Here is a 12,751-nt window from a genome sequence, read left to right as displayed (position 1 = left end):
TGAACTTTCTGATAAATTCATGAAAATTTCTCATACAGTTTTGTATGAGAATATCACCAATAAATTATCAGAAGTTTTGTGCTTTGTGGGTTCCAAAAATGCTCACAGAGATCCATCAAACCAAATGAATGGGGGGTGCCTTAGACTTCCTTTCATGCTACAATGTGGAAGAAGAAAGTCTTTTGAAGAGAATTGTGGCTGGAGATGAAACTTGGGTGGCCTATGTGAACACCGAAACAAAACAACAGTTGATGGCCTGGACCATACCAGTTCTCCATGCAAGCCAAAGAAAGCTCACCAAACTTTGTCAGCGAGGATGGTTATGGATATGGTTTTTTGGGATGCCAAGGGAATTCTAGCCAATTTTATGCTATGTAGTACAATGATTACTTCAGCAGTATACTGTGAAACTTTGAAGAAACTTAGGCAAGCCATTCAAAACAAATGTAACAATATGCTGCCATCTAGTGTTGTTTTTTTTCATGACAAGAATCGTCCTCATAATGCTTGAAGAACTCAAGAACTTCTGAATCAATTCCAATGGGACATTTTTGATCATCGCCTTACAGCCCAGATATTACACGGAGTAATTTTCATCTCTTAAACTTTCATGAAGAAATGACTTGCATCACAGCACTTAAACTGACAACGAGCTTTAAAATGACATGAAAGATTGGCTAGGTACCCAGGCGGCTGAATTTTATGAAGGTATTTGTAAATTGGAGAAACGCTATGATAAATCCTTGAATTTAAATGGCAACTATGTTGAAAAATAGTTAAAAGTTGTAGTTTTATGTTATATGTAATAAAATAGTTTTATTTATGCAGGTTTTTTATTTATAGCCAAACAGACATTACTTTCCTAATTGCCCTTGTATGTGATGAAACAGATTTCTTAAAAAGTGCTTAACATGAAGAAAAGATAAGGAATAATAATATTTATCCCTTTAGTTTTTGAAAACAGTCCAGTAAAGAATAGAAAGATTGTCACTGGATTTTTTATTGAAACATTCAACAATGTTCAATCAGCTACACTGCTTGATGAGAAGAAACCTGTAAATCAAATGTATTTACACTGAATTTTTCTGAAAGTTGTGATGTAATCTGCTCAGTTGTATGAAGCCAAAATCACTGAAGTTCTTGGCTCAAGAAAGTATTATATGTTATTGCTGCTAAAATGTCATTATTTTTACTGCATGTAGCTAAAGGAAAGTTCTTTGCTTCTGCAAAAAAAATGTTCTGAAAGAGGTGCATATTGTGATCATTCACACATACTGTGTTAATTTTGGTGAACATCCTGAAATAGGATGAAATTATCCTATTTTTAAAGTAAAAGATGTTTATTAAAGCTCTGAAAACAATTAGTTACTTTGATGTGGAAAAAATTAGTCACCACTCAAATATCCAATATGAATATTTCACTTAGGCTGCAGCAGCATGCTCTGCGTCTGCATTATCTTTACAACTTCTGGAGAATACTGTAAGGCATATAACACTGCTTATATTTGTATTTACCCATGCTTGATATGTTTATTGAAATACGACCTCAAAACCAGCACTGCAAAGGAGGGGTGATATATCAACTAGTACTATAAGTAAAAAAGAAAAAAAAAAAGCCAGGAAATGAAAAAGAGGTTCGACTAATTACCAGCTGCTACAGTTTCTCAAGTAATGCCAGATACAATCCCTGGTACTGTGAAAACAAAATAGCCGTAACTGACCAGCATATAGATGTTGACTGGAAGACTTAAATGGGCCCTCCCTCCATGCCCTCATGGCCATTTGCAACAATGGGGAGACCCAACTAACCTCATCAGAGAACTCTTGGAGGTTCATCTGACCGTGTGTTAACTATTTATGGATAATGAGATTGAGAGTGGTTCACTGGGATTGCAAGATGTCATAGGATTTTTCATAAAACCTAAAGATTTGTACTTATTCTGAAAGTGGTTTGAGTGTTTGTTTTAGGTTTTGAGACGCTACTTACCTGCATAATATTATCTTCTGAAACAGAACAGATTACCCAAGGCTCATTTGGATTCCAAGAGAAATCTGAAATCTTAGCTGTATGTCCACCGTGAATGAACTATAAACACAAAAAACCAGGTCTTATTAATTAAGAACATACAAACAATTATTAATGACATACTGGTATTATACTCAAGCATTTTATTATATAAAACTGCTGAATTTAAATAAAAAAAAGACAATTGCTCTTGAAACTCAGGCTATCCATTTCTAATACAAATAGTAAACAAATGTGATTACTGGTAACTGCAACTGTTACCAGATTTGAAGCATGATCCAAACCATGACAGAACAGCTATCATTACTGTTGATCAGTGATGGCTAGCCTAACATAAGTGTTTTATAATTACCTAACACAATTTCATAAACTGATTTGTATACTTTTGTCAACTGTTAAAGTCAAATATTATACTCCACAATAGAACTGGCCATAAATATATAAATTTAATAAATGCATATTTGTAAATTTTAATAAATTAATTCTGAAATTTATCAAATGTTTCATTTAAGTTTTTTAATTAACCTTTGATAATTAATAACCCGTTAAATTTATTTAAAAGATTGCCCACTTTTTCCTAATAATTATATGTTTTAAGCAGAATTAAAAATAGCCAGGATTTAAAAATTCTTTTTGAGTTCTTTACATTTATGTAGCACTTGCCAGAATAAATACAAAATAAAAAAAAGAAACAAAGTGAAAAATGAAATATTAAGAGAAATTATGTTTATACAAATAAAGATCTTGTTTCAAAACTATTGTTGATTAATTTATTTCTAGTAAGCGAACTAAATTATTCTAAATACTAAATTATATATGGCAAACAGTTCCAAGACAATAATTTGATCCAATAATCAAAATACTCCAGTCTAATGAATATTCAAACATAATTAAAATTAACTAAATTTATGACTGATCTGAGTTTTGTTTTGTGCCAGAATCGACATAAAATCTAAGTGATGGTGCTGACTACTCACTACTAAAATAAAAAATTAACTAAATAATATTGGTTTTTTCTTTACTTTCTATTTTCATTTCTCTGTTGACAAAATCTATAAAAAGAACTGTGTCAATAAAAATACTAAGCATAAACTTCATGAAACAGCATATCTAAATGATTTAGGGATAGTGCAAAAGGACAGAAAAGTTGAGAAATTATGTAAACGAATTTCCAACATCTTTAAATCAATAAAATGATAAAGTGATTTTATAACAATTGATTTTTTCTTATAAAAAAAAGCTGTGTAAAAGAAAAACATTACAAGTAATTCAGGAGGTCCATCTTCAGCATCCTCACTAGACTGTTCTTCTCCTATCTTGCTAAGATCCCACACATGCAATCTACGATCAGTACCACTTGATGCTAGAATAGTTTCATTATGAGGAGACCACTGTACCTGTTAAATAATATAAACTCCAGTAGTACAAAATGTGACAAAAATTATAAAAAAAAACTTCATTCTTATAGATATTAATATAAACTACAACTAACTATTGCTGTTCTTGTTGCTTCAAGTAATTGAAAATATTTAGAAAAAAAGAAGTTTTTAATAATTTCATGAAACCCTGATGTTCAGATACTATTCAACCAAACTATACATTGCATAATTCATTTAATAAGTTGTTTTTGTAAGATTCAGTTGTTTATAGGATTCATGATTACAGAATGTTATGATATCTGCTTTTTGTATTTGTTACTAGTTTTAATATATTTGCACGTATCCTGTTTATATATTATAAAAAAAATTGCAAGGTTTATAACTAGAAAATAAGAAATATCATGTAAATACAGACAAGTATATAATTCACACAAATATAAAATAAATACAAGATTATGTAATAATTTCTAACTAAACTGAAGAAAGTGAAAGGATCACTGTACGTAATATCAGCCTAAAAACAAACTTAATGTGTAACTGTTTGGCAGCTGACTGATGGAAGCGATGCATTATTTCATTTAGTAATGAAAAAACAAACCCACACTACCATTCTTTTATGCTTACACTTCTAACAACTCACAGTATAACGATACTGTGCTGTCATTAGTTATGAGTCTTATACAATAGCGTGCAAATTAATCCAAACACATATGTTATTTAATAAAAAAATAACTTTATTTAGAAAAAAAAAACTCATCACGTTCATCAATTTGTAAATATTTGATAATTAATATGTTCTCTTTTATTCTTAATCACTTCACGTACACGATTTGCCTTCAATTCAATAAGTGTACTTCACATTTTTTTGATTTCTTCATCATGAAACTACATCAATATTGCTTTAATGAGGTGAATTTTTGTGATACAATTCATTTTTGAAAGTCATATTTTGATTATTGCCAAAAAATTTTCAATTGGGTTTAAGTCTGGGAAGCTGCCTGGCCACAGGAGCCTTAAACCTCATGTTATGTCGCTCAGTGAAAACCTTTTTGTTATTTTCGGTTTTTCTCCACCTCCAATTTTTTTATTATTTTTCTAAAACTCATTTCATTTCCTGAATAACCAATGGCGTCTTGAACCATTATCATTATTATTTTATTCTCAGGCAGTTGTTTATAAATTTCATTTATAGTCTGTCTCCCCGTACACTTGTCAAAGTCATCTAATCCCTTTGCAGGCATTTCATGAGTTTTTATTTTATTGGAGTAGAGAAAGAAGTCTCTGCTGGATTTTCAGCTAATTCTCTAGCAAATTCTTTTTCTTTTCTCACTCTTTGGGCTGGAGTCACGACACTCACATGCATCTGCTGTTCTTTTTTTCACATTTTTTAATGTGAATCAGGTGTTTATCTTTCTTTTCCAATTTTGGAAATGATCACCTTCTAGTTTCATAAAGTCATATGAACTACTTATTATTTCCTGGGCCTGTCATTTTAGTTTTTTACAGTAGACTTAAGTTCACTCCAGATCTGATGAAAAAAGTGGATGAAGACACTATAATATTTTCATTTGAAAGAAATTGTTGTAGCAGAAATGATGTGCAACATGGTGCATTGCCATGATGAAAGATAAAATATTTTGCCCATTTCTCAGGTTATTTTCTAATCGAATCAAATTTGTAGGAAATGGTGGTGAGTGGTTCATCCCTTTTAAGGCATACCTTCATTGGATTTACTTCCATTCTTACTTCAAATATTGAGGGGCTAAGAGCTGTATAAAAGGAGTTATTGCCAGTTACAAGTGTTATATATACAACAATTGGCTAATAATAATAATAGTAGTTGTATAAAATTTTAGCTGTGTTTCTTATGCAACACACAACTAACTTCCTTGTTATACAGATTACTACGTCTTTATTGTTATTAATTACAGTAGGTGTACTCTTGATAGGAAGGAAGATTATTAAAGTTTTCTCTCTATATCTGAACTATCATGATAGAAAATTATATATACTAAAACAACTTTGCAACCCCATCACGGGGTTTTTTTTTATTTTATTTAAATTGATGGGATCAACAAATTAAACAGTAAATTACAGAAAGCATAAAATATTAAAAAGTAAATTTACTTACAATAATGTATTCTAAATTTATATTTAATATCTATAAATAAGGCCATGAGAAGTAAAATATATCACTACTAACCTGAAAAATTTCATCTTTATGTGATTCAAATGAATGAAGTTTTAATTTCAAATTGCGTAAATCCCACAATGCTACAGTCTAGAAAAGAACAGAAAATATGAAGGTAAATGGTGGATGATAACATAACAAGAGAAAGAAAAATTTTACCTCTTAACAGCTGCAAATAGAAATGTAAGAATACAAACAATAGTAATAATATAATGAAACAATTGGTAGCAACAACAGTACAGAAAACACAAATTTTTGGCTCAATAGAATCTGTTTGAAATAAAAATTATATCTTTTATCTTGACTGAAATATATTTAAACAAAACACATCCTAATAGCTAAATAATTTAATAAATATGCTCTATGTTTTATAAAAATGACTCGAGTTTTAATTAACATAATAGAGAAAGATTCTCTCTACTACTTAGATAAATCATTAAGTATTAAAAAACTTATAAGCACTAAAATCACCTTTGCTTTACATAAAAAATTTAAAAAAGAAACTAAGGAAACGATTTTATCTCATGTAATTAAGCAGTGTGTACCAGCAATTCACGGTCTAGTATAATTACCCTATTTATTAGCATTCTTGGAAACATACTTATAACTTATATATTAGTATTATTAATTGTAAATTATTATTTGAATTAATAATTTATCAACATTCATTGTATTAATTATTTATAATTACATTAAATAATTTAATTATAATTTTATGATTTCATAATCATTAATGTTATTACATTCTATCTCCATTTGTTAAAAAAAAGTGTCAGTTAATAAAATTATGTAATGCTTATATATCCAATATATTTATAATATATTATATTTTGTATTCAATTCTATTTATCATTTTTACCAACTCTTCGAAGAAAAGTATGGTATCACTTTCAGTATGGTGGAAGTAGGGGACGAAAATGAATTTTCTTTATGTTTTGTGGTAAGAGTACAAAAATATCATTCACTTAGATTTGGTTTCCACACACATACACACACACACACACACACACACACACACATATATATATATATATATGCCTATGAATAAAATCTTGTGGCTTGAAAATCTCCAAAACTACTAGATCAATTTCATTGAAATCTAAATATGCTGTAGTAGTTTATCTGAAGTTGTGAATGTAATAATTTGATGAAGATTGGTAAGTCGTTCTTGAGCTAAGATTAATTTAAGGTCAAAACATTTGAGCGGGGCAAGTTAGAAGTGTGATTCGTTATGATGCTGCAAGTTAGAATGTTGACGTTCTTTATCTTTAATAGCAAAATTGTTTGACATATTCAGGTAGTATATCTAGCTTGAGGGTCATAATGAGTTGACTGTGTAGTGGTGTATTTCTCATATGCCTTTATGCAGCGAGTCACAGTGATGAGCAATTTGAAACTTGATGCAGTGTGTAGGGTCTACTGGTTAATTGAAAGTATGTAGTGCATTGTTGTCTGAAGATTGGTACATTTCTGACTGTGAAATAGTGAGGACTTGGAAATTAACTTATTACTGATTTCCCTATTACAGTATATTAAAATTATTTTTATATTTATATCTGTATAGTTTAATTTACTTCTTGATTGTTTATTTATTATAATTTCAAAGAAAACAAAATAAAATACTAGTGATGGGGCTTGCATACAATGTTGGTGGTTGCTTAGCTACTGATTAGCTTCTCAAGTTGAATGTGTTGAAGATTAGCAGCTGGACTAAGAATTACTTCACTCAAATCAATTTTGGAGGGGCTTTGGAGCACAGCTGTCATGTTAAGAACAACTAATTTATGTAAAAGCAACAGAACCCAAAACTAAACCAATGTTTCTCCAAGTTTAAGCATCATAGCACAGCATAACTTCATTCGTTAAATGTTCCAAAAATAAATTATCTTCCATTTGGATCAAGAGGGGGAGAGAAACCAACTTAAAGTTGTAGCAACAAGAGACACTCTTACAAGCATGTAAGTGAAGTGGGATCGGAAGAAAAATATGAGGTTAATGACAATATTACAGTTCAGCAATGCACTGTTCAGAAAATAAAAAAGAAAGAATTGAGGCAGTATTCATTGTAAAAAACAGAAATAAAAAATGTTTTTCTAAAAAAAAAATTAGACTCTTTTACCAATGACAGGACATTTGCTGCCTTGAAGGAATAAGCCCAAAGATTTTGCTTTCAATACAAGTGTATTATTTACCAATAGTACACAGATGATATGGCTGAAATGATGTAAGAACAAATAAAAGAGAAGGAAAGGGGAAAATAGAGATTGTAATAGGATAATGGATGTCTAGAATGTATTTGATTGGGGAAGTATGGGAAGTTTAAGAAGTGGGGAAAGCACAGACTAGGCATTCAAAATAATAAACCCACCGGGTTGGTCTAGTGGTTAACGCGTCTTCCCAAATCAGCTGGAAGTCGAGAGTTACAGCGTTCAAGTCCTAGTAAAGCCAGTTATTTTTACATGGATTTGAATACTAGATCGTGGATACCGGTGTTCTTTGGTGGTTGGGTTTCAATTAACCACACATCTCAGGAATGGTCGAACTGAGAATGTACAAGACTACACTTCATTTACACTCACACATATCATCCTCATTCATCCTCTGAAGAATTATCTAAACGGTAGTTACCGGAGGCTAAACAGGAAAGAAAAAAAAAGAAAAAAAAGGCATTCAAAATAAAGGGAGATAAAGGTTAAATGAGTTTTATAAGGAAAATAAAATGTTCATAAAAATCCTTGTTTAAAAAACTAAGAAAGAATCCCCATACATGGGAAAAGCCTTCATAAGTTATTTCATAAAATAAAACACATATCACATCTACTATACCTATAAACGATCCAGAAATGATGAAAACTGCATAGGTGCTTGGAGCTGATTTTGATAGTAATCATAAACTTTTAGTAGTAGAAATAAAAGGAGTATTGAAGTAATTTAAAAAAGAAAGTAACTACATTTAATCTAAAAACTACAAATAACTAGTTTATTACTCAATCAGTATGATTTACTTCATTTATGTCATCAATATCTCAATAAGAAAAAAATTGATGTTTAAATATATTTAATTAATGTATTTAATGTGAACTAAATTAAAATCTTTCATTCATGTATATATATATATATAGAATGAATCACTATATATATATATATATATATATAAATGTTAAGTTCGTTTGTGCACGCTTCAAAAACTCAAAATGTTCTGCACCGATTGAGCTCAAATTTTAGCACGATATATAACCCGCATCAAAGATTGTTTTCATCTATTTTTAATTTGGAAATGTAAACAAAGGAAAACCAATCAGATCAATGCAAGATGGCCGCTGTCAAACACAATGACCAATCACAAAGAGCCCGTATGGCCGTTGCCAATATAAACAAAATCACAACTGATTAACAAATTTCTTTGAATTATATTTAACAGCTAAAACATCTGTATATTATTAAAAAAAGAAAAGCCACCACAAAGGATGACTTACAGTAAATAAATTAAAACACCCAACTTTCTTATAGCCCAGATAGACTTAAGACTATGCAAACAAAAAAAGTCGAAATAACCAAATACACAGAAAATAATATCCCTTCATAATGACCAAAAAATCCTTTGTTAGGTTAAATATTCACTTTTGTCTGAATTTAGAGAAGGCATTTACAACGATGCAAATAAAGTTCGTAGTCAATTGGGAATGCTGGCACCCACCCGAGCTGCGATTGCTTCATTTGATGTGGATTTACGCCATGAACAGAGTTACAACATTGGTGATCTTCAGTCATATGTCCAATCAAATGCCTGAGATATGCTTCCTTTATTTAGTTTACTTATCAGTCTTCTGAATTGACAAGACATCCTCAAATCTTGTGTCTTTCAATAAATATCATTATTTTAGGAAATAAAAAATGCATAATCTGATGAAAAGGTAGAATGGATTTCTCATTTTTTGGCTAATAAAGAAACTAGAAAGTGACTGAAACTACTATGCATTGCCATGCAGTCCCATTTTCCAAAATATCAGGCTTAATATGATGATTCAATTGCATCACCAATTTTTTTTATAAAAATGATCATTTATGGTCTGATTATCTGGCACAGATTTATGATATCTTTGTCATTAAGAAATGCAAATCAGTATTATTTTCATTAGCAATGTTGCATAGTCTCACTTACTGATTTTTTATTACCTTGCACATGAAGTACCAAATTTCATCATTCAATAGGTTAAAACACCCAACAGAAATCTTTAATGATTTCACTAGGATTTTTACCAGCTACTATTTTTAATGAATTTAGCAGTCAATGTAACACATACCTATGATTGTTTTCCATTAACAATATGAAAAACATAACTGTTTTTAAATCTTAATTAAAACCTTGTTCTTTCCTCTCTATTAACTCCTGATATTTCTTCAAACATTTGGTTGGAAATTCAAAGTTCAATCTTTGGCAAAAATCTTTGACAAACGTTTTGGATTAATTCTGCTAATTTTTGTGTTCAGGAAGTTCAAGAACAACCTACCCACTCATTGTCCTCTACTGACCCTTACCTTTCTTTTAACTATTTATATGACAAACATGTTTAAATTCTCAATAAACATCAACCATAAATAACATTTAACATTACAAACTTTTTAACAGTTGTTTTGTCTAATTTTTAAATAAAATCTAATTCTGCTTTATGTTCCATTTTAAAATTTAGACACAAACAAATAATGAACCTCTCTCCATAAGAATTTTTACTCTCAAATGTCAAACTAATAATTAGAAATCTGCACAACCTATAAACAAATTCTCTGGCTAACTTTGTCAACCTCTATGGTGAGTGATGTCATTCAACTGAATGGTTCTTCGTTCAAATTCCAGAAACACATCAACATTTTTATATACACTACAAAATTCATTTCTATTTCTCTGTTTAGCCTCTGGAACCACCATAAGGTATTACTTCAGAGGATATATGTATGAATGTAATGAAGTGAAGTCTTGTACAGTCTCAGGTCAACCATTCCTGAGATGTGTGGTTAATTGAAATCCAACCACTAAAGAAGACTGGTAACCACGATATAGTATTCAAATCTGTATAATAGTAACTGTCTTTACTAAGATTTGAACCATAGAACTCTTGATTTCGAAATCTGCTGATTACAAAACACAGTCATCATTACGTACCTGTAATTGGGTATCAACCTATTCTTACTGGATCAATACCAAGTACCAGTCTTATTCACAAGATTATTTATTATAATTCTTCCATATTCTTCAAGGGAATACGATGTCTTTTCTTACAGCTCTGTACAAGAATCCAGTCCAGTACATTATCAGTAAAACATGACTAATCATACCGCCTAAAACTTCTGACTTCTATATCATCAACAATATCAATGGCTATACTATCTGCAACACCCACTCAAATTTTGATTCTTTATTTGTAATTCAGTCCATTATAATTAACAAAATGGCCAAGACCAGATCAACACTTACGTAGATTTAGTTCTCTGTTTGAATGCAATTAAGGAAATAAATCCCATTAAAGCATCTTTCTTAGGAAACAACTAAAAAATAAGTCAATAGTAATATTGTTATTTTAAGTGAGTTCCAAACAGGTAAAGTGATTTAGATATTTTTGGGTAAATGTTAACTCTAAAAGTGTTAATTTGTCCCGGGTAATGTTAAAAATGACTTAACTAATATAAAAAACTACTATATTACTTAAAATCTACTACTTCCTAAGTTCAAAGCATATATAATGAGGGTAGGCTGATAAGTGTTGCCTTCACTTAAATAGAAACTTATTCGGAAAAAATATTTTAATGGAAAAAACACACTGATCCCTTTACTTTCAAAGCTATATATTTATTTTTCTACAAAATAAACTCACACCTCAATGTACTTCTGTCAATGCCACTCTAGTTTTTTAAATTCATCCTTTAATAAAAAAAATTGATGTTTTGGCTTCAAAACCATTTATTGACTACAAATTTCACTAGTCATAGCAGCTTTAACGCTGATTCTTCACATGTTCCTTTAGTTTTGGTAATAGACAAAGATCACAACCACCCAAATCTGGGATGTATGGTGAATACACCAATACGAGGTGTTACCCAAAAGTTCAGGGAATTTTACTATAAAAATAAAATAGCTTACCATAACTTATAATTTCCACTGTCTCCTTTAAAGTAATCCCCTTAGGCACTGATATAGTGAACCCAGCGTTTTTCCCATGATTCCATGCATCCCTGGAAGTTTGCAGGTGTAAGTGTTCAAAGCACATTCTGCATTTCTTTCTGAATCTCATCAATTGTGTTAAAACGACGGTCTTTCAATTGAAATTTTTTTTTCGGAAAGAGAAAAAAATTGCACCGTGCAAGGTCAGGCGAATAGGGTGGGTGGGGAATCACTACCATCTTTTTGGAAGCTAAGAAATTCTGAACGGCTAGCGATGTGTGCGCGGGTGCATTGTCAAGGTGCAGAACCTAGCTGTTGTTACTCCACAGATCTGAACGTTTGTGCCTAATGCTTTCACGTAATCACTTCAAAACTTCGCAATAGAACATCCCATTGACACTTTGAACAAGAGGAACAAATTCCTTATAGATAATGCCTTTGTTGTCGGAAAAAACAATCATCATGGACTTCACGTTGCTGCGAACTTGGCGACTTCCACTGCGACAACTGCTGCTTAGTTTCAGGGTCATACCCGTACACCCATGTCTCATCACGAGTTATGATGTTGGAGATGAAGTTAAGGTCTTGCTTAATTTTTCAATTCACTACAGACAGCTACACGATTTTGTTTCTGGTCGCTGTTCAACAGTCTCGGTACGAATTTTGCAGTAATGCGTCTCATGTTCAAATTGTCTGACAAGAGCGTTCCACGGATCCATATGACATATTTACGATTGCACAAATATCATGGATTGTTTGTCTACGATCTGCAACAATAGCCTCTTGCACTTTCGTGATGTTTTTCAGTGTTGCACTTGTTGATGGTCTTCCTGAACGCTCATAGTCATCAGCTGTCGTTCGTCCATCTTTGAATCGTTTGTACCACAAAAAGTTTTACTTTTACTCATAGCATTGTCACCAAATGCTTCCACAAGCATGTGATGGGTTTCTGCACCAGTTTTTTTAAGCATTAAGCAAAATTTGATGCAGGTTCTTTG

At 31.1% G+C, this 12,751-nt stretch overlaps 1 protein-coding gene and 1 long non-coding RNA gene across 3 annotated transcripts in view; one reads left to right on the top strand and one right to left on the bottom strand.

Annotated features, from left to right (window-relative positions):
- The window catches only part of Caf1-55 (chromatin assembly factor 1 p55 subunit), a 54,276-nt gene that overhangs the window by 6,511 nt on the left and 35,014 nt on the right, over window positions 1–12,751 (bottom strand). For both annotated transcript variants that reach the window (XM_075363245.1, XM_075363236.1), the window contains exons 7-9: window positions 5,609–5,686; window positions 3,289–3,423; window positions 1,988–2,086 (exon numbers count right to left, since the gene is read on the bottom strand). In XM_075363245.1, the coding sequence (XP_075219360.1) occupies window positions 1,988–2,086; window positions 3,289–3,423; window positions 5,609–5,686 (312 nt within the window). The remainder of the gene's footprint in view (window positions 1–1,987; window positions 2,087–3,288; window positions 3,424–5,608; window positions 5,687–12,751) is intronic.
- Window positions 1–12,751, top strand: part of LOC142323509 (uncharacterized) — a 57,217-nt gene that overhangs the window by 20,783 nt on the left and 23,683 nt on the right. The gene's annotated exons all lie outside the window — the stretch shown is intronic.

The sequence above is a fragment of the Lycorma delicatula genome, chromosome 1, assembly GCF_047948215.1.
Source record: "Lycorma delicatula isolate Av1 chromosome 1, ASM4794821v1, whole genome shotgun sequence".
NCBI classification, from domain to species: Eukaryota; Metazoa; Arthropoda; class Insecta; order Hemiptera; family Fulgoridae; genus Lycorma; species Lycorma delicatula.
Note: the sequence above shows the minus strand (reverse complement) of the source record. Positions and strands in the feature narration are given on the sequence as shown.